This window comes from Narcine bancroftii, chromosome 1, assembly GCF_036971445.1.
Source record: "Narcine bancroftii isolate sNarBan1 chromosome 1, sNarBan1.hap1, whole genome shotgun sequence".
NCBI lineage: Eukaryota > Metazoa > Chordata > Chondrichthyes > Torpediniformes > Narcinidae > Narcine > Narcine bancroftii.
In genome coordinates, this window is record NC_091469.1 from 482,600,455 (window position 1) to 482,628,095 (window position 27,641).

At 43.6% G+C, this 27,641-nt stretch overlaps 1 protein-coding gene across 2 annotated transcripts in view; it reads right to left on the minus strand.

Moving 5' to 3' along the window:
* Positions 1-214: 214 nt before the first annotated feature.
* Positions 215-27,641, minus strand: part of LOC138751929 (zinc finger and BTB domain-containing protein 47-like) — a 293,546-nt gene continuing 266,119 nt past the window's right edge. For both annotated transcript variants that reach the window (XM_069914918.1, XM_069914917.1), the window contains exons 5-6: positions 21,630-21,774; positions 215-6,489 (exon numbers count right to left, since the gene is read on the minus strand). In XM_069914918.1, the coding sequence (XP_069771019.1) occupies positions 6,116-6,489; positions 21,630-21,774 (519 nt within the window). In that variant the 3' untranslated portion in view covers positions 215-6,115. The remainder of the gene's footprint in view (positions 6,490-21,629; positions 21,775-27,641) is intronic.

Below are 27,641 nucleotides of genomic sequence, written 5' to 3' on the forward strand. Positions count from 1 at the left end.
CGCATCCTTGTCTGTTTAGTTGTCTTGTATAAATGCCTATTAAATGGAATCTTGTACCCGATTCCAGCATTTCCTCCAGATATCAACCACTCTGTAGAAAAAACAAAGTCCCTCAGATCCCCAAGGTTAAAAGATAGAAGCAGAAAAATTGCAAGAAGCTACAAGTTTCTTGACAAAGTTATACTTTCAAAAAAATTAAGACATGAACCATATATTTATTATAATGAAAGGATTTATTTCTCTCAGGAATTAAGACAGCAAGTCCTGAATACACTATACACTAAGCAATACATAAATGACAGATATAGACTGGTAATTGTAGCACCTATTGACATAATCTTCCTCTTAATCACAAAGGTTACAACATTCTATATTAATGCTATATACACAAGATAACTAAGGTGTGTTTATGTAGTAAAATATAGAATTAAGATACTTATGACTGATACACAAATTTGATTTTATTTATTTTTTCTTAAGTCTAATGCTTTACTAAACAGCCAAGCTAAATTTTGGCCTTGTATCCATTGAATATTAATCGTAGCATTTCCCTATGTTCAACAAGCTGTCTGCTGCCTGAATAAGGCAGTACTTATGCAGCCAGCAATATTGGTACAATCTCACTTCAAAAAAAAATCTCTCAGCAAGATAGTGGAATAACTACAGTACGAAGCATAATTGCTCCCCCATCTCCCCTCCCCCAATCAACCAACCCCTCTGGTTTGTGTAGAAAGGACTATTAAATAGGAATAAGGTGCAAGATTTCATGGTAAAAAATAGCTTACTGAAATGAAGCAGATGAATAAATTTGCCCACCATATTGCTCAGTACAGCTAAAGTAACATTCACGATGAGATGTGGATGTCAACACAAGGTTAAATGCTCCAATTCAAATATTAAACCTTTCAACTCTGACCTTCAAACTTAACAGCCTTTGAACTTAATGTATCCTTTAAGAAAACCTTCCAGCAGAACATGTCCAAAAGTTTAGTCAATTCATCCGCAGGAGGCTGGCAGACAACGGTGTGCCGGACAACAATACCTCCAGGAGGAACAGAGAAGTGAGTTCAACTGGAAAAGGGGTGAGAGTTCCTGAAGTTGTCACAATTAGAAAGGAGATTTTCAAAATCAAAAATAAGACTCGGCAAAGGCAGTGCCACCAAAACAGAATAAAACCCTCTTAACATTCTTGTTCTGAGACTCAATTGCATTATGAATGGGTGCAATACATAACCTGTGTACATTTGTCTTGCTCAATGCCCATTTATTGCTTACTTTGGGAAAAATTTTTGTCAAGAACTTTTTTTCTTTTTTTTTTTAAAAAATAGGATCATGGAATTTAATAACCACACCCGCCCCGTGATACGCAAAAAGATCTTGGCTCAAACGCTCCCTCTGGCTTGAAGCCATAGTTCTAAGGTAAAGGAACACTGGAAACACATGATTCGCCTCAAACCTTTTCTGTGCAAACGTCACAATTCCCCTTGATTTACGGCTTCACGCCGATCGACAAAGGTCAACGTTTACAGCCTCTGTGGTGGATGGATCCCCTGCAGGAGGGCAGATTTTAAAGGAAGATTTTTTTTGTGCCAGTGACCAGCTGTGGTCTTCTATGGTAAAACACTAAAGTTCAACGAAAAGCTAGGAAAGTGCTGAGTCGTTAGTATTGAAAAGAAGCATCAGGGTGCCTACCCCTTGGTTTACTATTGCTTAAAGTGTGATTTTACTCCAGTTCCTCCTTTGCACAATGAGCAAAATAGGCAGAATTCAAAAGTATCAAAAACATTTAATATTAAAAAAAGTCCTATGTCTTTACAATAACCAACTTTTTAATTTTTATTTAATATTTTAAACTCTGTATCCGATAAGAGCACGATAAAAATACTGTGATGCTTAGCTGACACAGTCCTCCTCTCCTCTGTACAATGACAAATACTGCACGTTAAATTCTCTGATAAAATATAGCTTGCTACTTAAACAGTGCACTTGCAAGCACGCTTTCAGACCCCCATCACTTGTCTCTAGAAGTAACAATGATTCTTCAAAAACCCACGCAAGAGAAACAAGGGGCTACTCCACCCCGATACAAGATCGTGATTATTTATATGATTAAAGCTGCTGATTGGTTTTGAACATCATTTTGGATTCAATTATTTCAAATGAGCAACCCCATCCTCCTTCATCGTGGATGAGATGACAAAGGAAGGGGCGCTCGATAATTGCACAAGGAGTAACCTGTGATGTGGAGGCAGTGTAGTGTACAATATTGTCTGAAAAACCAATGGCCTTTTTGGGACCCAAACCAATCACTGCAATTGTAGTTAAGTTTCGTAAAGCAAGACTGGCCACCAGCCTTTGCGTAATAATGCTTTAAATCCGAGGTTAGTGTTCAAGTTTTGAAAAAAGTTTGCTAGTACCCGTTAATTGAGCAAAATAAAGTAAATTAAAATGGTAATCTAGGGGAAACCTTGTTCAACTCTGCTGGTACCTCCCAACCATCTACAGTGGACCATGAAAACACCAGCAAGGTCCTGCAGGATCAGGTCTGCGAACAAGAATGAGAGAAGTAGGACCTGGTAGAGGCCACTGAACCCACTGTGATCCAAGAAGATAAGGACTCTCTGTCTTTAATCCCAATTCCCTATAAAATCCCCATGTTTCCTGATTGCCCAAGTATCCTAAACATCCATCAATATTGTCTTGAATAGAGTTAAACAACCATTGCCTTCTGGGATAGAGCATTCCAAACATTCAAAAGTCTTAAAGTTGAGGAATTTTTCTTCATCTCAATCCTAAATGCCAAAGGCAGTGAGCCACTGGATCTACCTTCCCCATTATCTCAACATTCACTCTATTGTGCTACATAAAATCTTATGCTTCAACGAGATCTCCTTTCATTCTTCTAAACGCTATGGTACATATGCCAAGCACACTCAATCATTCCAAATCCAACAATGCTTGAACTGAGTAACCTATCGAATGAAACCACGATGTGTGGCCTCACCAAGACCCAAGGTAACTGCAGCATAAAAAACAAACTACTGGAGGAACTCAGCACCTGTTGGGGGTTGGGGGAGGATGGATCGTCGAATTATTAAAATTCAGTCGACTTGTCCTCGACTCAAATGTGAACAATCACTCAACCCTCACCTCCCCCACCCCCACCAGATGCCAAGTTTCTCCGGCAGATGGTTTTTCTGCTCCAGTTTCCAACATCTGCACTCCTTGTGCCTACACTATGATCACATGCTTGCTCTCCAATTCCTTTGCAATGGAAGCAAACCTACCATTTGGTTTCCTACTTACCTGCTGCATTTCCGATGGAAAACTCTCTGTTCTTCGCCCTCAAACATTTACTTCTCAGAGCCCACCACTTCGGAGGTGAAGATGTCACAGGCAACTTGGGCTTGCATTGGTCAGCTTGACGCAAAGGATAAGAAAGCAATTGATCCCTCTTGGGATTTCCATTTGACAACCTGACCACCTACTGGAAGGGTTACCAAAAACAAGCTCCATTAAGTTCAACACAATCGATCACAATGTTCACTTGTCTTTGGATACAATCACATCGGAAACTGGACTAGAAAGTCCTTGGTCATGGCCACTCGATGAGGTTTGACAGTTCCTGCCTGAAGCACTTCTTGAAAATACCAATGAAAACTATGTTACAAAGACATAAAAGCTTTAGACTGGAGCACACCTCCAGATGAGTCCACTGCAGCTGGAAGCATTGGAAGGGGGGGTGGGATGGAAACATTTAAATTCAGACATACAGCGCGGTAACGGGTCCTTTCGGCCCATGAGCCCCTGCCACCCAAATGACGTACAGCCCCTGGTACATTTTGAATGGTGGGAGGAAACTGGAGCACCTGGAGGAAATCTATGCAGACACAGGAGAATGTACCAACTCCTTACAGACAGTACCAGATTTGAAGTCTGGTCGCTGGCGCTGTAACAGTGTTGCACTAACCGCTACACTAACTGCCGCCCCTTTCTGTGATGTGCACGCATAACTGTCCACAGTCGCAGACCAATGCACTCTCAACTTTTAAGGCAACATTTTTAAGAGAAATTTGTTTGTTTCCTTGGCAAGACCAGATTTCCTACTAAATGTATTTAATTTTTTTTGGATAATATATCCTAGCCATTGAAAACTGTTCCACCTAATTACACGCAATTAACCCCATACATTTTGGAGGGTGGGAGGAAGGTAGAGTGCCCGGGAAAAATCCACGCAGGTCACAGGAAGAAAGCACAAAACTCCTTACAGATAGTGCCAGATTCAAACCCGGTCGCTGGCACTGTAACATTAACTGTGCTTCCCAATTAAGAATGCGAAGATTTAATGAACAGAACAAAATCCCTTACTCAATGCAGAGTGGAGAAAGAAATACAATCACCAATATTGTTTGGTAGCTGAGATTTCTGTGACCTAATGAACCTTGCTTGACTGCAACCATGTGACCTTTTTTCCCACTTCAGTTCATTGCATCTTTTCTGTGGGATGCACAGTAGGACTTGTTGCATCTCCTTCAGGGTTTTACGAGTTTCCTTCCTGCTTTGCGTCAAACTCCCCTGGACCAGCTCTGTAACAGTCTGTCCTTTTTTGTATGCCATTGGCCAGAAAATGCTGATTCCGACAATAATACCCTCCTGTTAAGACAGTGCCCACGATTAAGTGCTTACATTGTGCTCCAAAACAAAAACTATAGCCCAGAGCTGGAGTGGCTTCTGAGGGGAGGGAGAAATAGGGTTCTGCCCAGGCAAATGACTTCTACTGAAGAATTATTTTCCACGATCAATCTTTCCAGTCTTCCTCTCTTTGGTTTTATATATTTTTTTTAATTTAGATATACAGCACGTTAACTGGCCCTTCTGGCCCATGAAATCGTGCCACCCAATACAACCAATTAACCTACAAACCCCTTAGATTTTGGAAGGTTTCTGGACTTTCCCACAGCTGGAGCTCTTTCACCCTTCAAATGTTTAGATTTACAGACAGACCCTTCTGGCCCACGAGCCTGTGGCTCCTACATACAATGAACCTACAACACCTGATGTTTTTGAAGGGTGCGAGGAAACTGGAGCACCCGGAGGAAGTCCACGCAGTTATGAGAGATTATTGAAATTCCTTACAGACAGTGTCGGATTCGGACAAGGGTCATTAGCAATGAAATGGCGCTGGGCTAACCCCGCCTCCCCTTTACACAATCTGCTGGAACTCAGCAGGTCGAGCATCAGTGGAAGAGGAAAAAAAATGATCAAAGTCGGGGGCAGTAACTGCTCATCGGAACCTAGTGCGTGAGCTGATGAAGGCTTCTGCCTCTTGCCTCTTCCACTGTTGTGACCGGCCCATTGAGTTCCTTCAGCAGACTGCCTGTTCCTCCAGATTCCAGCATCTGCAGCCTCTCGTGGAACTCCCATTTTCACCCTCACGTCAATCAATTCCAGTGTAGGCCACAGACCATGGTTAAAACACCGTCCTAGTTCACTTACACCACATCCACATTGGCTGCTAAAACGCCGTCCATTTGGTGCATTCCAGTTCAACTTGCCACCCACAAGCACGACTCGTTTTCACCTTGTTAGACAGCAGGTTCTATACTGGAGGCTGGGGAAAGGGCTGCGGCAGAATGGAGAAGGATTCTACATTACCCTGCCAATTAAATACATCAGGAACACATTGATAAAGGGGCCACTCTTCGCCCTCAGGATGCGCACTGCATCAAACCTGTACATTCCCTTCTTGCATTATATGCTGCAGGGATATTTGTGTTCAAAAATTCCAACACAAAGATTTTTTTAGTGAGCGGTTAAAGTCTATGGATGTCTTTAAAAGTGGTTCAGACTAGTCCATACTAGTCGTGTCCTATATAATATTAAAAAAAATCCTTTTACCTACATCATTACTGTAAATATTACACCAAAATAGCTTTTTTTCTTATGTAAGTTATGATCTTTTTTCCAAGGTTCATTGACTCTTAGACCCCATTCTAAGTACATTAGCCTCCTTTGGTTATATTCCTTTCAGGTCACAGTATATTGAACATCACACCTGGGGAGCACCTTTGAGTGTTTCTTGTTCGGAGAGGGAAAAAAAAACACTCTTGTCCGTTCAGTTGTTGTTGGCATTTATCCGACCAGCTGGAAAGAGGGGCGGAGGTGGGGGAAGGTGGGGAGGAGGAGGGAGAGTCGGAGGGAGGGAGTGCAGGAGAGGCAGTGGCAGGGAGTGCGGATGGGAGAGGAGAGGGTTGGAGTTGGGAGGTGTGGTGGAGGCGAGGCTCAACGGGTTGCTGTCCGCCGTGATGGGGTTGGTGACCCGGAAGCACTTCTCCTTGTGGGCCTTCAGCATGTTGGAGAAGCGGAAGCGCTGGCCACAGACATCGCAAGGGTATGGCTTCTCGCCCGTGTGCGTCCGCCGGTGGCGCTTCATGTTCGGTCGACTGGTGAAGCTCTTGCCACAGATTTCACAGATGTATGGTTTCTCCCCTGCAAGCAAGCAGAAGGTTCATTCCGTGGTTAGAGACAGGGTGACCCAGCAACTGCACTGCCCAAGCACAGCAGAACAGAGTGGTGACAGACACCAATCATAATACACTCCGACACCACAAAAAGACCGCATGCTGTGAATAATATCCATTTTTAAAATTTATCATCTCTTTTTAATTTAATTTAGACTAACGTAGTTCTTGAGTAAAACACAAAAGTCTGGAGACACCATGATTGAAGTAAATACACAACACTGGAGAAACTCAGCAGGCCAAACAGTGTCCCTTATGTAGTAAAGATACACAACCAACATTTTGGCCTTGAGCCCTTTATCAAGGTAGGAACAAAGTGTAGGCAGGTGCCCAAACAAAATGGTGGGGAGTGTGGAGGGGCAGAGGGAGGAGCACATTCCCACAGACATGAGGCAATAGGTGGATAAGAGAGGGAGGCCACACCAGCAAAAAAGGGGAAGAGGGGATGTCTCTGTGATTGGAGAAGGGAGGAAAGGGGGTGGAGAGCTGGAGGAAAGGCAGAGGGTTGGGGAATGGGGAGTAGGCGAGCAGAAACTGGGAAGTCAATGTTTCTTCTTTCTTTGGCTTGGCTTCGCGGACGAAGATTTACGGAGGGGTAAATGTCCACGTCAGCTGCAGGCTTGTTTGTGGCTGACAAGTCCGATGCGGGACAGTCAATGTTAATGCCATCATTAATGTAGTTCATGTTCTTAATTTTGACATGAAATACCTGTTCAGCTCCAGCATGCATTTCAGTGCATATGCATAACATGTACAATAATGAATATTATCATTATATGGTAGTAATCCACACAAAACACTGTACTGCGGGGTCTTTGGCACACTGCACCTCTCATGGCTCTTTTGAAGAACTAGTCAATGAGTCCCACTTTATCAAAGGCATATCAGTTAAACGTCATATGTGGCAATCTTAAAAGAAAACCCACCAGAAGTGTTCAGTCTTCATAAAGAGGTTTTAACGATGCTTGACCAGTGAAAAGAGAAATGCAGGGACTGGAGATGCTGGGACATTTCAGGGACAATGAAAAGAAGGAAGGACTCAGCAGGCCAGGCAGCATCCTGCCAGTCAACGATTCAGGTCGGGACTGTCTATCAAGATAGTGAAGATCTCTGAAGGGTCTCAACCTGAAATGTTGACTACCCATCTCTCTTCATGGATGCTGAGTCCCTCCAGCATCCCTCTTATTCAGCAAAAGGCAGCATCAAACCGCGCTAGTGAGCAGATTTCAACAATTACAGCACAGGTACACAACCCTTTCCCGAGTCATGCTGCCATCACTCTTTCCTCCCCTCTCCCACCTACCCGAGTCACTTTGCCATCTCTCCCCCCCCAGCCCTCCTGTGGTACTGCTGACTCTCCCCCTCGCCCGCCCGAGTCGCACTGCCGTCTCTCCCACCGCCCGAGTCGTGATGCCATCTCTTCCCCCCCCCCTTGCCCATCTGAGTCGCGCTGCCGCTCCCCCCCCACCCCCGCCCAACCGAGTCGGACTGCTGTCTCTCTCTCTCCCTCTGCTGTATCAGCACCAGGAAAAATGTGCCGGTTTTTGGATCCACTGAGAGCAAGTAGAGGAGGCGCAGTGATGGTCCACAGGGTTCTACCGCCCAGTCCAACTACTGATGGCTCGGTAAGCAAAGGGCTGGCACAGGGCACCAGAAGATGGAGAGACCACCACACTCGGCTGTGGATTGCTGTAGGCTGGCTAAGACTGGCTGGAGGGGAACCGGGATGAGAGAGTGTGCTGAGGGCACGGAAGGCTTTCTTGTCCTATCAGAGACTCGGATCTAGAGTTCGGGTTTCCGATGGTTGGAAATTAGTCTGTGTGGCTGAGGAGGCTTCGGGAGTGCCTGGGGGTGAATTTCTGCTGATGGGGAATCTGTCTGCCTTATAGCACACTCAAGCAAATTTTGTGTAATATTACACCAGCTTTATTACAGACAATCAAGGAATCTTGAAGATTCCTAATACAAGATCAGGTCACATGGCACAGGCAAAGCCAAGATTTGACAAGTGTCTTAAGATTACACTGGAGTCTATATTTTCCACACAAAGCCATCAAGCTGAATCATTAAACATATACTGTATTCAAGGGGTTAATTGCAGTTCTTTGGGTGTAGCAGGAGATTTATGGAGAAAGTTGGAACAACAAGATCATGGTGATAGCTTCTTCCCAGCAGCTAACAGGCTCCTGAACCCCTCAACAGTGCTGTCATATTGCCTTTCCTTGAACAGACTGACTTTTTTTTCTCCATTGGAATTCTCAATTCTGTCATTACGCTCTTGCCCTTCTACATGAATGTTGAAGGAACAACCCTCTGACAAGGTGCCAGATATGAGGATGATAAAAGGAGATCCATGGTTTTACGGTAAAGGTATTGGCATGGGTGGAAGACTGGCTGACTGGCAGAAGGCAGAGAGTGAGAATAAAGGGGGCCTTTTTACTGGCTGGCTCCTGGTGACTCATGGTGTTTTTAAAAAATTTTCTCAATTCATACAGCATGGTAACGGGCCTTTCAGGCCTATGAGCCTGCACTACCTAAATACCCCCTATGCCTTTTGAATGGTGGGATGAAACCGGTGTACCGTAAGGAAACTCATGCAGACATGGGGAGAATGTTTAAACTCCGTATAGACTGAGCTGAGATCGAACCTGGGTCGCTGGTGCTGTAATTTTTTTTTCTTCTTTGGCTTGGCTTCGCGGACGAAGATTTATGGAGGGGGTAAAAAGTCCACGTCAGCTGCAGGCTCATTTGTGGCTGACAAGTCCGATGCGGAACAGGCAGACACAGTTGCAGCGGTTGCAGGGGAAAATTGGTTGGTTGGGGTTGGGTGTTGGGTTTTTCCTCCTTTGCTATTTTTCACACTGCATGCAACTGATTTAGTTGTTGGAAATTATGGCTTTGTTGTCAGATGATGCGAAGAAAGCAGGGAGTCGACAGTGGGACTTAGGTTGGGAGAATGAGCAAAGAAATGACAGAAGGAATAGTGTGCAGAAGTGTACGATCATGCACTTTGGGAGAAGGACAAACAGATAAACTATTTCTAAATGGAGAGTTGAATTCAAAGAGCGGAGGTCCAAAGGGGACTTAGGTCTAAGTGCACTATTCCTTTAAGGTCAATTTGCAGGTTGAGTCAGTAATAACAAAGGCAAATACAATGTTAGCAAATCATTTTGATTGGACGAGGATATAAAACGGGCAAAGGTTTCATGCTGAGGTCAGACCACATTGGGAGTGATTTTGGGACCAATATCCAAGGAAGGAAGTGTAGTGTTGGAGAGGGTCCAGAGGCAGTTTATGAGAATAATGCCAGGGATGAGAGGTTAATGTTTGATGGATCTGGGCTTGTAGTCGCTGGAATTTAAGACCGGGGGGGGGGGTGGGGGGGGTGTAGATATCTCATTAAAACCTTGTGAATTTTGAAAGGGCTGGATAGAGTGGACGTGATGTTTCCATAGTCAGAGGGTCTAGGACCAGAATAAAACAGACATGAGGAGAAATTTCTTCAGTCAGAGGTGGCTGCAGAAGCCAAGTTATTGGGTAGATTTAAAGCAAAGGTTGACAGGTTCTCAGGTAAGTATGTCAAAGGTTATGGGAGAAGGCAGGAAAATGACCTAATCCTGCTCCTATTTACTACATTTCTAAAAATCATCCATTAAAAAGTAAATCTGGCCTTCCAGATCTTCCACTTGTTCCCTGCCCATCAGCACAGCACTGCGCTGTGACTGGAATGCATCAACAAAATGCACTGGCGACGTTGCACCTCCCAAATCCACGTTTACCATTGAGTCATCCAGTACTGGATAGCCCCTTTGGCCCAACTCATTCGTGCTGACCAAGTTGGAATGCTGGGCTCATCCCACTTGTCTGTGTTTGGTCCACATTCTACAAAGCCCGTCCTACCCATGCAGAACAAGGGCAGTGGGTGCATAGGATCTTCAAATTCATCCTGACTTGGAAATGTGTTACCTCTTCATCGTCAATGTGAGTTGATCTGGAGATACTGACCCAATACAGCTGTGGCAGTACCTACACCAGGGAAGCTCAGCTCAAGGTTCTCTTTCATAAGGGTTGGTAACAATGGGCAATTAATGTTGGCTTTGCCACTGATATCCACATCACAAAAAAAGGAATTTAAAAATTTTCTTGCCGGCACGGTAGGTGCAATGCTATTACGGCGCAAACGACCGGGTTAGAATCCAGCGCGATTTGTAAAGTGTTTTGACATTCTCCCCGTGTCTGCATGGGTTTCATCTGGGTGCTCCAGTTTCTGCCCACCCTCCAAAAAAACATACAGGGTTTGTAGGTTCATTGGTGTATTTGGGGCAGCATGGGCTTGTGAGCTGGAAGGGCCTGTTACTGTACGGTATATCTAAATTAAATGAACAATTCTTATCCCTGCCAATATATCTGCAATGGCTTCTCTTCCCATGCTTGGTCTTCTGGTGCACTACATCTTCTCCTCGCTCCTTTCCATTTCTTACCCACTTCATTATCTCAAAACCACCTCCTTGTTGATGGGATAATTTGCTGAACCCTCACTGTTGCTGGCGAAAAACGTCCTTGCTCTAAAGAGGAACAAAAACTGCAGATGCTGGAACTCTAAGCACACAGTGAGCTGCTGGAGAGACTTAGCAGCAAGTCACTGAAGGGTCCCGACCAGAAACGCTGAGTGACCAATTCTACCCACAGATGCTGCCTGACTTTCTGTCTGCAGCAGATCCTCATCTCTTTCCATTAAACACTAAGCTACCACCTTTTCTCCAAAATCAATTCCTTTGCCACCCATCCTAGTCATTCTCTGACAACTCAGGGCATGTATTAAATGGTATGCTAAAGGTTGGCATAGTTAGTGTAGCAGTTAGTGCCTTGCTATGACGTGTCTCATGACCCGGGTTCGAGTCCAGCGCTGACTGTAAGGAGTTTGTAATTTCTCCCCGGCTATGCGTGAGGTTTCCCCGGGTGCTCCAGTTTCCTCCCACAGTCCAAAGACGAACGGGATAAGGAGGTTAATTGGTCACATGGGTGTATTTGGGCAGCACTGACTTGTAGGCCAGAATGGCCTGTTACTGTGCTGTATCTCTAAAATTAAAAAAATTTAATTCAATCTAAAACTGAATAGGCTTGATGTTGAGGTTGACATTTGAGATGAGTTTTATATCAAATATTACACTGTTACTCCGACCGTGTCTTTCGATCTCAATGACAATGGCCAGCTCTGCCTCAGTCTCAGCTCATCGACGTTGGTATCACTCTGGTAGGACTCTGCTCTTTCACAACCAGCTTCCCTTCTTCTGCTCTCTGTGATGAGAGGTCAAAAGCTGAGAATGCCGACACTCCATTTACCCCTTTCCTTCCTGACTTCAACTGGCTACTGCTTCGAAACACCTTTTTTTTAAATCGGCAAACCTGAAGCAAAATACTGCAGATGTTGGAAAACTGAAATAAAAACAAAAAATGTTCCGCGATTCATCATTGCCGCACAGAAATGGATTTGATGTTTTAGTCGACAACCTTTAGTCACAGAGCTGAACAGCACAGAAATGGGCAATTGGGCCCTATACCAACCAAGTTGGCTATCTGCATTAGTACCAACTATCTGCATTTGTACAACTTGAAAACTTCCATAACCAAGTTATTGCGTTCAGTACTGGTCATCTCATCACAGGAAGTATGTACATGCTTTGGAGAGGGTGCAAAGGATGTTGCCTGAATTGGAGAACATGTCTCATGAAGCAAGGTTGACAGAGATAGCATTGTTAACTGCAGAGTGACAAAGAATGAGAGGTGACTATGAGGGACTTAGATATGATGGGCAGCCAGCACCTTTTTCCCGGGGCAACAACAGCAAACACCAGAGGACATCAGTGAGATGTCAGAGGTAGAGTGGTGGGTGCCTGGAATGCATCGCTGGGGGTGGTGGTGGAGGCTAGTACAATCAGAACATTCAAAAGACAAAGAGAGGAACATGGATGCAAGAAAAATAAGATTATGTGTGAGATAGGGAAACCTCCCAAGTGGGAACTTGTCAAAGGCCTCACTATAGTCCACAGTCTTTCCTTCATCAAACTCACTGGTAAACTCCTTGGAAAAACTCTCTAAGATTGGTTAAACACAACCTACCGTACACAAACCCACATTGACTATCGTTAATCAGTCCCTGGCTATCCAAATACTTGTATATCCAATCTTTTAGAACACCTTCCAATAATTTACCTACGACTGACATCAGGCTCACTGGCCTTAATTTCCAGGGTCATTTTTCGAGCCTTTTTTGAACAATGGAATAATAAGAGCTACCCTCCAATCCTCCGGCACCTCACCTGCGGCTAAGGAAATTTTAAATATTTCTGCCAGGGCCTCTGCAATTTCTACACCAGCCTCCCTCAAGGTCCGAGTGAATATCTTGTCAGGCCATGAGGGATTTATCCACCCTTATTTGATTTAAAACAGCAAGAACCTCCTCTTCTTTAATGATTATAGCTTTCATGAATTCAAAGCTTGTTTTCCTTATTTACCTAGACTCTGTACCAGTTTCCTGAGTAACCACTGAAGCAAAATCCATTTAAGATCTCCCCCATCTCTTCTGGCTCCATAAAAAGCTGACCACTGTGATCTTCAAGGGGACCAATTTTGTCCCTTACTATCCATTTGCTCTTAATATACCCGTGGAAACCCTTAGGATATTCCTTTACATTGCCTGCCAAAGCAACCTCATGTCTTTGTTTAGTCCTGATTTACTTCTCAAGTTTTTTATTGAATTTTTTATACTCAACAAGGACCTAATTTTCTCCTTCTTCTTAACCAGATGTCCAATATCTCTCAAAAACCAAGGTTCCCTATGCTTGTTCATTTTGCCTTTAATCATGACAGGAACATACAAACTCTGTGCTTTCAGAACTCTGCCTTTGAAGACCTTCCACTTACTGAACACATCCTTGCCAGAAAACAACTTATCCCAATCCACACTTTCTAGGTCCTTTCTCATTTCCTCAAAATTGGACTTCCTCCAATTTAGAATCTCAACCCGAGGACCAGACCAATCCTCATACATAATTAACTTGAAACTAATGGCATTATGATCACTGGACCAAAAATTTTCCCTTACACACACTTCTGTCATCTGTCCTGTCTCATTCCACAACACTGAACAACAGATCTTTTTTAAAAACTTTGCTTCCTGAGAAAAAAAACAATTGGGGATTATGACAGTCAACTTCAAGCTGAACACAAAGATGATTTTAGATTTGCTGCATCACGTAGGAAGTTGGAGAAATGCTAAATTAACTCTTATTGGACTTAGCATTCGAATGCTCACCACAAATGTAACAGAATGTATCACAGCTGTTGCAACAATGATGAGATATTTCTGCTGTAGTGTATCTTCCTGAAGACAATAAATGCTATTGTTAAATACACTTATCATGTTATAGCCTGAAGAAACGTGCATAATCATGTGTTCAATCTCTATCAATGTAATGCACAGCATCTGCGTATGTGAGCTATTTTTATAGCCTGTCTACATCTATCCTAACTAAGCATGCCCAGCCTAAGACAACATTTGCATAGCATCTGCACTGAGCGCATGGAAAAACAGCTTGCTTTGTAGACTTAAAATATGACAGGAAATTACAAAATAGATTATATCTAAAAAATGGTATGTGAGAGGAAAGTTTTAAGGTGATTTTTGTGAACAGCATTCCATACTCCATAAAGTACACCCAAACGTGTTCAGGAAGAAAAATCTTCACTGTTCTATAGGAGATCCAGTATTGCACTGTCTCTAGTTGGCACCTCTATATATTAACCATATACAACAATTACAATTCGGAAACAGGTCATATCGGCCCTTCTAGTCTGCACCGATTTAAATGATCTCCTCTAGTCCAACCTACCTGCTCCCTGCCCATATCCCTCCAATCCCCTCACATCCATACACTCATCCAACCTTCTCTTAAGTGACAAAAATGACCCTATGCAACCACCTCTTCCCCCTAACCTATGACCCCCTTGTTCCAATCTCACCTACCCTCAAGGGGAAGATTCTATTCATATCTATTCTACCTATTCCCCTCATAATTTTATATACCTCTATCAAATTCCCCCCTCAACCTTCTACACTCCAATGAATAAAGACCCAGTCTACTCAATCTTTCTTTGTATTCTAGATACTGCAATCCAGGCAACATTTTAGTAAATCTTCTCTGCACCCTCTCTACCTTATTGATATCCTTCCTATAATTTGGGGACCAGAACTGCACAGAGTATTCCAAATTTGGCCTCACCAATGCCTTGAATAGTCTTAACATCATTTCCCAACTCTGCTATATTCTATGCTTTGATTTATAAAGGCCAGCATACCCAAAAGCCTTCTTTACCATTCTATCCACATGAGAATCCACTTTCATAGAACGATGAACTATTATTCAATGATCTCTCTGTTCCTCTGGATTCCTCAATGCCCTCCCCTTCACTGCATATGTCCTGTTTTGATTACGCTACCCAAAATGAAGCACTCCACACTTATCAGTATTAAACTCCATCTGACATCTTTCAGCCCACTTTTCTAAGTAGTCCAAATCCTTCTGCAGTCCCTAAAAACCATCTTCACTATCCACAACTTACCCTATTTTTGTATTGTCCGCATATTTACTAACCCAATTTATCACTCCATCATCCAAACCATTAATGTAAATGTCAAACAACAAGGGACCTAACATCGTTCCCTGGGGCACACCGGCCTCCATCCTGACAGACAGTTATCCACCATGACTCTCTGCCACCTACCTTCTAGCCACCGTTGAACACATCTGACTATCTCAACATTAATACCTAGTGTCTGAACCTTCCTCACCAACCTTCCATGTGGAACCTTATCAAAGGCCTTACTGGAAATCCATATAGACTACATCTACTGCTCTACCCTCATCAACCTTCCTAGTCACCTCCTCAAAAAATTCAACAAGATTTGTCAAACATGACCTTCCCTAAACAAACTCCTGTTGGGTGTCCCTGATCAGCCCCTGCCTCTCTAGATACTTTCCATCAGTTTATCGACCATCAAAGTCAAACTGACTGGCCTATAATTGCTGGGCCTACACCTGGAGCCCTTTTTAAACAGAGGAACCATGTTTGTGACACACCAATCCTGCGGCACCATGCCCCCCTCTAGTGACTGTTGAAAAATCACCGTCAGAGCCTCCGCTATTTCCTCCCTGACTTCCCTCAAGGTCTTGGGGAAAATCCCGTCGGGACCCGGAGACTTATCAACCTTTATATGCCTCCAAAAATTCCAACACCCCCTCTTTCCTAATCACTATGTTTTCCATAATTACCCCTTTTGCTCCTCTTATCCTACACGATTCCATATCCTTTTCCCTAGTGAATACCAAAGAGAAGAACTCGTTCAATATCTCCCCCATCTCATTTGGCTCCGCACACAGTTGTCCGCTCTGATTCTCTAAAGGACCAATTTTATCCTTCACTCTTCTTTTGCTATTCACCTTTGTAAAAACCATTTGGATTTACTTTCACTCTGTTCGCTATAGCTACCTTCTTTTCGCTTTCCTAATTTCATTCTTAAGCTTCTTTTTACAATCCATGTTTTTTGGCTTGGCTTCGCGGACGAAGATTTATGGAGGGGGTAAATGTCCACGTCAGCTGCAGGCTCGTTTGTGGCTGACAAGTCCGATGCGGGACAGGCAGACACGGTTGCAGCGGTTGCAGGGGAAAATTGGTGGGTTGGGATTGGGTGTTGGGTTTTTCCTCCTTTGTCTTTTGTCAGTGAGGTGGGCTCTGCGGTCTTCTTCAAAGGAAGTTGCTGCCCGCCGAACTGTGAGGTGCCAAGATGTACGGTTCGAGGCGATATCAGCCCACTGGCGGTGGTCAATGTGGCAGGCACCAAGAGATTTCTTTAGGCAGTCCTTGTACCTCTTCTTTGGTGCACCTCTGTCACGGTGGCCAGTGGAGAGCTCGCCATATAACACAATCTTGGGAAGGCGATGGTCCTCCATTCTGGAGACGTGACCCACCCAGCGCAGCTGGATCTTCAGCAGCGTGGACTCGATGCTGTCGACCTCTGCCATCTCGAGTACTTCGATGTTAGGGATGAAGTCGCTCCAATGAATGTTGAGGATGGAGCGGAGACAACGCTGGTGAAAGCGTTCTAGGAGCCGTAGGTGATGCCGGTAGAGGACCCATGATTCGGAGCCGAACAGGAGTGTGGGTGACAACGGCTCTGTATACGCTTATCTTTGTGAGGTTTTTCAGTTGGTTGTTTTTCCAGACTCTTTTGTGTAGTCTTCCAAAGGCGCTATTTGCCTTGGCTAGTCTGTTGTCTATCTCGTTGTCGATCCTTGCATCTGATGAAATGGTGCAGCCGAGATAGGTAAACTGGTTGACCGTTTTGAGCTTTGTGTGCCCGATGGAGATGTGGGGGGGCTGGTAGTCATGGTGGGGAGCTGGCTGATGGAGGACCTCAGTTTTCTTCAGGGTGACTTCCAGGCCAAACATTTTGGCAGTTTCCGCAAAACAGGACGTCTCGTCCATACCTTGTTTCCTGTATTTAACAAAGGCCTCCCTTTTATCTCAAACCAACTTTCTCATCTCCCTTGAAAACTACGGCTCTCTCGAACTTTTGGCTCTGCCTTTTATCCTAACAGGAACATAAAGAATCTGCACCCTCAAAATCTCACCTTTAAATCACCTCCAATTCTCCTCTACCTCCTTCCCAAAAAACAAATCACTCCTTGCAAATCCTTACTCATTTCCCTATAATTGTAACCTCACCTTTTCCATTTTTTAATTCCACCCATACCGCTTCCCTTGACGAGCCATCCAATCTATCTTGCATCAGCACCACTGTAATATTTTCCCTGACAAGCAATCCCACACCACCCCCTCTTATCCCTCCAATTCTATCACACCTAAAGCAGCGAAATCCCGGAATAATTAGGTGCAATCACGTCTCACTAATTGCCACCACATCATACTGTCAAGTGTCTATCCACCCCTTCAGCTCGTCCACCTTCCTTACAATACTCCTGGCATTAAAGTAAATGCATTTCAGAGATTTCCCATATCTTTCCTTCTGCTTGTCCCCATCTTTACAGACAACTCTATTATTTATTATCATCCACCCCCCTCCATCACGGCACTGATCCTTTTCCTTCTCGATCACCTGTCTTTTCCACCCCAAACTTTGTCTACAAGCCTTCTCTATTTGCGGACAAACCTTCCCTTTCCTGTTCTCCTTTATATGGACCCCTTCCTCCAACCATACCACTTTAAAGCCACTTTAGTAGCCCTAACAAATGCCTCCTCCAGGATCCTGGTCCCTCTGGGATTCAGATGCAAACTGTCCCTTTGGTACAGGTCCCACTTCCCCCCAAAAAAGGTCCCAATGATCCAAAATCCCGAATCCCTGCTCCTTACTTCACCCCTTTAGCCACACATTCATCGTCTACCTGATACTATTCTTGCCCTCACTTTCGTGTGGCACAGGAAGTCATCCAGAGATTAACCCCCTTTGCTTCCCTTCTTTTTAGCTCCCTACCTAACTCCCTATTGATTTAGAAAACTTTCCTTCACACATTTGACAAACTCCAAGCCATCCAGCCCTTTTACAGTGTAGGAATTCCAGTCAATATGTGGAAAGTTAAAATCTCTTACCATCACAACTTTATATTTCCTGCAGCCGCCTACTATTATCTCTTTTGATTTGCTCCTCCAATTCTCGTTGACTCTTGGCCTGTCTATAATACAATTTCATGAGTGTGGTCATACCTTTCCTGTTCCTCATTCACCCATATAGCCCTCTGGTCTGTCCTGTTAGAGCACAGCCATATTTTCTCTGATCAGCTATGCCACTCCTCCCCCTTTCATCCCTACCGCTCTATCGCCTCTAAAACAACAGAACCCCAGAACAGTGAGCTGCCAGTCCCTCTCCTCCTGCAACTAAGTTTCACTATTGGCCACAATTTCGTAATTCACACGCCAATCCATGTTATAAGCTCCGTTTTTTTTAAAACATTTAATAATGGTGCCAATTTTCCCACAAACGTTAGGCATAAAAACTTGCTTGACTGTTGAAGATGAAAATCAAGTCATTGAGCAAACACAATACCTGGTCAACTATCTGATACCTCAGAGAGGCTGAGAATGAATTAATGAACCAAGGCAGGGTTATTATTACAACATTTTGTTTTATTACAAAATTTTTGCTGACTTGACCTTGGTCTCAACGCATTTCTCATCAACTCTCAAATTACCTTTCACCCAAAAAATCTCTGGGTCTTTAATATATTCAATAACTCAGCCCCTACATTTACGGCCCTATATTATCTCATTAAGATGCTTACATTCCATTCCACTTTGATAAAGACTAACATTACATTTTTATTGCTAATTATTCCTGTGTATGTCAGCTACTTCACGCACAAGGTCATCCATGGTGGTCAGTAATCAATTTAAAAAGCATTCTGCTTTGCTATAACTTCCATCAAAGGGAAGGTCCTTTGCATTTCCCCACAGTATTACCCCCCCCCCCCCACCCCCGCTAGCTTCAATCACCTCTTACATTTGCACTTTTATTTCATTCATCCACACCCTTTTGAGGACACGCCATCTTCCTCACTTTTTCTCTTCCATTTTTCTATTGCCAGCAAATTTGGCTGCTGAACTTGTAAAATCTTTCAGAAAGAATATTTGAAAGAAGTAGCAAAGGGGGCAAACAGGGAAGTCTTTGTGTGGAACCAGAAGATATATGTGGTGTCCTGAATATATAATTTTCACCATGAAAATGGGACTGGGATCTTTGTTGCTGTGGATGAATCAGGTCGAAGGGACTGTTTCAGTCCAGTACAATTTTGGCTTCAGGACAAAGTTTATGCTTTCATCTCTCATTATTACAGAATGTCAGCCTTAGAATGTTTTAAACATTTTAATGACATAGCATGACAAAAGGCCCTTCTGGCCAATGTACCGCCTAATTAAACTCAATTAACTACCAAGGTAAAGGATATTATTATTTTAATGCAGGAAATGGTCCATTAGATCCATGCCAGCTCCAATAACATCCATTCCCATTCCTTTTAATTTCCTTGAAGTCTATAACGGCACTGATTTAACAGCTTACAAACAAATAAAGAATACACTCACTCATTTCTTTGAGCACACCATGAAGTCTACTTTTTTTTATTCCCTAGACACAACATTGCATTCTTCAACTCCCCAAACACCACTTCTCTGTTGTTCTCATTGGCTCCCTGCCACACGGGTGATCCTGACACTCTTCTCCTCCCGACGCATCTGCGACAAGTCTATTTCATTTAATTTGAATTCTTTTGCCTCTTATCTACACTACTGGCAACTTGCAACAACCAATTGACTGGGGGGCATGGGAGTGAGCTCATACAATCACGAGAATGAGCAAACTCCAGACAGACGGGGGCTGAGGTTGGGGCTAAACAGATCTGCGAAGCAATGGTGCTAACTTCTACGTCTCTCTGTCACCCTGTCACCATCTGGCAGAGCAACTGTGTGGCCTACACCTGCCTCCATCCTTTATGATAGCTATGGCACATCTGGAATATTTGATTTCAATTCTTCCCTTTGAAAGCAATAATGTGAAAAAGCAAGCAAAGGGAGATTTGTTGGACCAGTCTCCGGAATGAACTAAAATTTGGCAAACTGAAGAGGCAGATTGCAACCAGCTTGTCAGGGTCTTATTATCAATGATTCAGGTTAAACAAATGAACACATTTAGCTTTTCTAAAATAATGCATCATTTTAGGACACAAAAAATGATTAAAAGTTGAGAAGAAATGAACCTTTTTGAAGATAGCCACAGGAAAGATGTGGGTGCAGAGGAGATTTATCAGGTTGTTGCCTAGATTGGAAATATGATTTATGAGGGCAAGATTAGCAGAACTGGGGATTTTCTCTTGGAGTGAAGAAGGATGAGAGGTGACTTAATGTGGGTCTACAAGATTATGAGAGGCTTAGATGAAGTAGACAGACTGCACCTTGTTTCCCAGGGTAGGAGAAGCAAACACCAGAGGACATCTGTACAATGTGAACGGAGGAAAGTTAAAGAAAGACATTAGGAGTGCTTTTTTTTTAAATGCAGAGAGTAGTGGGTGCCTGGAATGCACTGCCAGGGGCGATGGTGAAAGCTGGAACAATATGGACATTTAAGAGATTCTATGACAGGCACATGGATGAATGGCGAGTTATGAAGTAGGGAGGTGCTGTAATTTTCTATGAGAGAGCTGAATTATCCCCTCAATTCTGCATAAATGGGTTAGGACACCTCCTTGTACAGAATGGCACAGATCAGATCAGGATTGGTGATTGGGTCCCCAATTCTGCACAAATGGATAAGGACACCTCCTTGTACAGATTGGCACAGATCAAATCAGGATTACTGATTGGGTCCCCAATTTGAGCTGTTTTCCAGCAGTTTTTTAAGATCCAGACACGCTGCTTGAACAAGCCTCAATTCTGTTCCCGAGCTGCAGCAGGAGAGTAGATAATGAACTAGATTCATCCAGGAATCTTCCTCCCTCTTGCTTTCTGATATGCCAGAACCATTAGTCAGGTGTCAACATTGCAGTTCCCTCTTAATAACAAAAAATGGGAGCTCGAGTCAGACACAACATTGATAGGGTACCTTTGGAAATGGTTAGTGTGTGAGAAATCACTCACACAAATCTGCTATGGATCAGCGAAAGTGAAAGGAAAAAAAACATTTTTTGTTCTCTCAGAATGACAGGGAAGAGCAAGCACATTTAAGTGTTTCTTCCAATCCCCACCACAAACATTGGTGCCAATACACAAGAAACACAAAAAGCGCAGAGGCTGGGATCTGGAGCAAACAACGGGCTGCTGGAAGAACTCAGTTTCAGGCTCGGCCCCCTTTTTTTTGCGGCTGGATGAAGTCTCAATAAAGGGTGTTGACTGACCATTTCTCCCCATGGATTTCGCTGAGTTCCTTCAGCAGCTCGCTGTTTGCTGGTACATCATCACCGTCCTCCGAGACCAAAGTGCACTTTTGAGTTCTGAACACCAAACTCTACACCCGTTTGATCGACAAAGTAAAAATGTCCGTACCAGTGTGCGTCTTCATGTGCTCATCGAAATACTGCTTCATGTTAAAATCCTTGCCGCACCATTGGCACATGAACTGCTTGTGTCCGATGTGGATGCTCATATGAGAGCGCAACTGATACTTGTACTGGAATCTTTCATTGCAGTTCTAACGATTGAAGACACAAGCGTAAAAAAGGCAGGATTAGTTCAGCTCCTTACAGTACAGCACAAAGACACGTACAGCCCAACTTCCATCAGAGGTAAATCACGAAAGTCTGCAGACACCGTGGTTGAAGTAAAGCTGGAGAAACTCCGCAGGTACTTTACGATACATAAGAAATGTTTCAGCTTGAGCTATGGAACAATGTCAGCAGGCGCCCAATCAAAATGGTGGTGGTGGGGGTGGGGGAGGAATTGGGGCACTGGGGGGGAAGAGCAGAGGTAGCAAGAGGATAAGGGAGGGAGGGCAGAGCAGCAATCAAGGGGAGGGGGATAACTCTGTGAATGGATAGGGCCGGAGGAAAGACCAAGGGAATGGAGGGAGAACGGAGAGTATGCTAGCAGAAATCGAAGGCAATGTAAATGCCATTTGGTTGGAGAGTGCCCAGACAAAAATCCCATTTAACTGTCTTATATAAATGGCCAGTGGATGATTTTCAATGTGCACCATCTTTGAAGACAGGTTTTGAATCTTGGCTCCATTCTCCTCTTGCTTTTTCATGTCCCCTTGAGACTGCACAGTCCTGGAGCAGAGCAACATTCTGAGGATCATAATGCCTGCTCTTCTGCATCTGACAACTGTTGCAATGGGGTGGCACAGTTACTGCAACCCTACCAGGGTTCAAATCCGGCGCTCTGTGGGGAGTTTGTACTTCCTCCCCCTGACTGCGTGGGTTTCCTCTGGATGCTCCAGTTTCCTCTCCCTCCAAAACGAACGGGGTTGTGGGATCATGTTACAAGCGTTGTAGTTTAATTGGGGTATTTGGGTAGCACAGGCTCGTGGGGAAGAAAGGCCTGTTACTGTACTATAGGTCTGCATTCAAAAAATTAAATTAAATGGGCATCAGCTGATGCACTAACCAGCAAAAAATCGACACCGATGTGATGTTCAAGTGCAAAGCCATCATCGCTATTATGTGGCCTGATGACTTCTGTCATCTTCTCTAGGCCCTTTCTAATGGCCTGTAAAATGGGGTTAACTGGGCAATTTACTAAGTTGAAGACCCAGGTACAGGGTTATTTGAAAGGGTCCAACTGGCAAGTCCGGTCAAAATCTACCCAGGTACCAGATCTACCTCAGAGATGGGACAGAGAACCCAGTAAAACTTATCCAGATGTCCACCTCCGCAATTTGAAAAGGGAAATGGCTCACCCAGTTACTCTGGAACTTTAAACAGAAAGGAAACAGAAAGAACACAGGGAACAGTCCCTGTGTCTGCATGACGCGTCACTCATCACATCATCGCAGGGACAGGATCCCCCCCCCCCCACCTTAAATTGCCAGGTTGGCGATTTAACAGGTAGGTTAGGCTACTATTTGAAAGGTGCAGGAAGTACACATTACCCAGTATCTAACCTGGGTCCCAGGAGGGCTACCCGGGTGCTGCAATTTGAAAGCGCCTACTGTTTCCTCCATTTTACCCAAACCCTTTCATGGGCCAAACTTCTGAACTGGGTCAACCCAAGCTACAGCAGCTGGGCACATGGATCCAAACAGTTCCTGACAGAGAAGAGAATAACCTGGTTCTCTCAGACAGGAGTGTCTGTGGACTTCTCCACCCAAACAGATAGTATTGGTTGCCTCATTTAACGCACTTATGACACAGATGGATTTTTGGAATGGTTGGGGAATTAAGGGTTATGGGGAACAGGTGGGTAAGTGGAGCCAAGTCCACGGTCACATCAGCTACTGAATGATGGAACAGACTCTACAGGCTCATAGTTCTATTATTATTATGTTCTCATTACTGGAAACTGCTGTTAATTTTTTTTTATCCCCATGGACCAAACGGCATTTTTTCCAGGTTGATTTTCAATATTATTTATTCTCATAATTGCCATTATGCGCTCTTTTCATCTCCGAAACCCTTCATTAAATGCTGTAAAGTGTAAAGTTTTATAGGCAAGACAAATCAAAAACAAAGCTGAAACTATTCAACCAGTCAGGTAGCAATGACATCAGACCATAAGACATAGGAGCAGAAATAGGCTATTCAGCCCATCAAGTCTTCCGCGCCATTCTATCATGAGCTGATCCATTTTCCCACCCAGCTTCTCCCTTTAACCTTTGATGCCCTGGCTAATCAAGAACCTATCAATCTCTGCCTTAAACACACCCAATGACCTGGCCTCCACAATTGCCTGTGGCAACAAATTGCACAGATTTATCACATTCTGGCTGAAGAGATTCCTCTGCATTTCTGTTCTAAGTAGATGCCTTTCAATCCTGAAGTTGTACCCTCTTGTCATAGACTCTCCAACCCATAGGAAACAACTTTTCCACATCAAAATGTTTTAATAAGATCCTCCCTCATTAAATTCCAATGAGTACAGGCCCAGAATCATCCTGTAGACCCCTTCTGAACCCTTTCGTAAATGAGGAGCCCCAAAACTAGGCATAATACTTCAAGTGAGGTCTCACCAGTGTCTTATAAAGTCTCAACATCACATCCCATGAAACATGGGATGGCACAGCTAGTATAACGCTGTTACAGCACCAGTGGCCCGGTTTAAATCTGGGGCTGTCTGTAATGATTTTGTGTCGATGTAGGTTCCTCCGGTTGTCTCCTGCCCTTCAAAACTTACGGGGTTGTAGGTCAATTGGATGCAATTGGGCAGCTTGGGGCTGTGGGCCTGAAAGGCCTGACACTGTGCTGTATGTCCAAAAAACAAATTCTGCCTCCACATGGAGAGTCTGACCTGAGAGTTTCCATCATTTAATTTCATTCCACAAAAACAACTTTTAAAGGACTCAGCTATGCAAAATGCCTCAAATGAAGGGTTAAAAAAAACCCTAGCAATCCAAATGGAATGATCCAATCTAGTTTCGGAGAGGTTCAAAGTTCTTGCCCTCTGTATTAACCCAGTCCATCTGCCACAGATACTGATAGGTTACTCTGCACGTCACCATTGTCAATGACCACAGCGCAGTATGGACAAGGTCATGGAGTAGCAGAACTCCCGCTTGTCATCGATTCTCAAGCTCTATGCCAATGAGTTTAGTCACAAGTACTTATAACCACTACATGTCAATGAGCCCGAAGAGCTCTTCATCAGCAATAATCCATGAACAATCTCCAGTGGGCTCGGAGGAAGTACTTAATCTTCAACTCAAAAGCTGTCCCAATGGAGTGAGGTGGGGGAGGCAAATTCAGAAAACATTTTCTCAATGTAACACCGATCCTAACACACCCACCTTTACCAGATGCCAATTTTCTTTTTAACCGCTAACTAACCTAATAACTCTGATTGATAGATTTGGTTAGGTAGGGTTTTCTAGAATGAAGATCAAAACTTAACTCCACACTGACTATTTCCCAATCGAAGAAATTAAACAAATAATTTTTGGCTGTCTTCACAAAATTAGTCCCAGCCAATGTCTCGGAAATAGTGGATGACAACAATCTAGTCCAAATGAAGAGTTCCAAGGAATTAGGATTAGAAAACGTATTGGAGAAATAAAGGGACTAAATGGCAGTGAAGCTACTGTCAATGTGCTGGGTGGCGTTTTCCAAAACCCCGTTGGATTTTGAAAGAGTACCTCACAAACTAGAATGAACCCAATTTAACCCCACTACTAAAGCAAGATGGGAGAGAGAAAATGGGGAACCTTTGATACTTCAGAACCAGGTTTATTGTATGAACATGTCATGAAATTTGTTGCTTTGCGGGAGCAGGTATTGTGTATTACAGAAGCAAAATTGCTATAAATTACGGTTCCCTATTTAAAAATTAATAATTAGTGCAAAACAGAGAACAAAGTGAGGTAGTGTGTGTGGTTCATTGTCCAGAAACCTGATGGCAGAGGGGAAGAAGCTGGTTTTGTAACATTGGGTGTGCATCTCAAGACTCTTGTACTTCCTTCCTGATGGTAGCAGTGAGAAAAGGGCATTGCCTGGGTGATGAGGATCCTTGATGATAGAGGCTGCTTTCTTGAGACACCAGCTCTTGTCCTTGATGGAGTGCTTAACGGTAGTTGGCTTTATAAAATAATTTGTGTCCGTGGTCAAGGTACTTGGAAATCAGTGGTTGCAGTTATCAAGATACACAAAGGTGTTCCAGTTGATGTAGAGAATTTAGACTCTGACAAAATCTTCAAGGTTTTAAGAAAGAGATTGTTCATCAAAATTAGAGTCCACAGTATAGGGTGTGGAACATACTGATGCAAGCTGAGGATTAATAAACAAAAGGAAAGCAGCAGGAATAAAATATGGGCTGGAAGGCAGTCAGAAACTAGGGTGGGGGTGTCCAGTTGTTCACAATCTATATCAAATGCTTGGATGAGGGAATAAAATGCTGATGTTAGAAAGGCAGGTGCATCTTTCCATAATTTTCCTCCATCTCCTGATGCCCTTTTGGAGGCCTGCATTGTAACCCTATCTCAGTGATTGGATCCTTTTTATTCCTAACCCATATTGTATCACTGGATGAGCCCTCCAATAACATCCTCTCTAAGTGCCACCATGAATTCGCCTTGATCAGTAGTGCAACTCCCTCATGTCATCAACATCTCTCTTATCGTGTCTGAAACATACAAATCCTGAATGACCTGTCCTTCCCTCAACAAAGTCTCTGTGATGGCAATACAGCATTGTAGTTTCAGACACTAGCATCTTGTAATCATACAGAGCACCAATAACAAATTGTGGAATAATTTGTATAGGTCTAGTCTCCCTCCCAATGGAAGAATATGCTTATTTATGATAGGGATACAGTGAATCTTCAGCAGAACGCTGGTGAGATGGCAGCATGGACCAAAAAAAAGCTATACCTTCTAGAATAATGCAAGGTAATCTCATTGAAGAGTATAAAATTTTTAAGGCCTTGACAGGATAAATGTTTCCTCTGGGTGAGTGGAGTGAGGGCTCAAATTCTCAAAATACAATCAGACAATCTGGATAGGAATCTCACAGTGATCCTGTCATCCTCACAGTGCTATGGGGGCTTGGTTACTGAGTACAGGTATGCACCGCTTAACGTCCACGATACGTTCTGTGAAAATGGGCGTTAAGCGATGTGCACGTTATGTGAACACCATTTTATATACTTAGCAAAGCTATATAGGTAACAGTACCTGTAAACCAGTGGTTCTCAACCTTTTTCTTTCCACTCACATCCCACTTTAAGTAATCCCTAGGCCATTGGTGCTCTGTGATTAGTAAAGGATTGCTTAAGATGGGATGTGAGTGGGAAGGAAAGGTTGAGAATCACTGCTCTAGACCCAATTATAAACTGAAATATTTTGCTTGAGAAAAATTGTCATTGGCCCATTTCCTTGGAGTTCTGAAACCGTGCACATAATGAGTCAATTGGGTACGATTAAAACTGTGGTTTTCAAACTTTTTCTTTCTACCCACATACCACTTTAAGCAATCCCTTACTAATCACAGAGCACCGATGTCATAGGGAATACTTAAAGTGATATATGAGTGGAAAGAAAAAGGTTGAGTACCACTGCTGTGAACTTTTTATTTGTAAGTGGGGATCGGTGTGGGGAATGACACAAGGCTGCGGGGAGAGAGCGGGGAAGTGGCATCAGTGTGGGGACTGACACAGGGCTCTGGAATGAGAGCAGGGCAGTGGGATCAGATTGGGTATACAGTATACAATTTCCTATAGCTAGTGATCACTTTTTCTAAATTGCTGTTAACTCGCTGGTAACAATAATTATGGGACCACGGATGTATATGCAATTAGATGTTAAGCAGCACATAACCCGTATATCCACGAAAGATCAAAATACCTAGATATTATGGGGTTCAAGGCAAACATCAGCCATCTTATTCAATGGCATGGAAGCTGCTTCTATTTCAA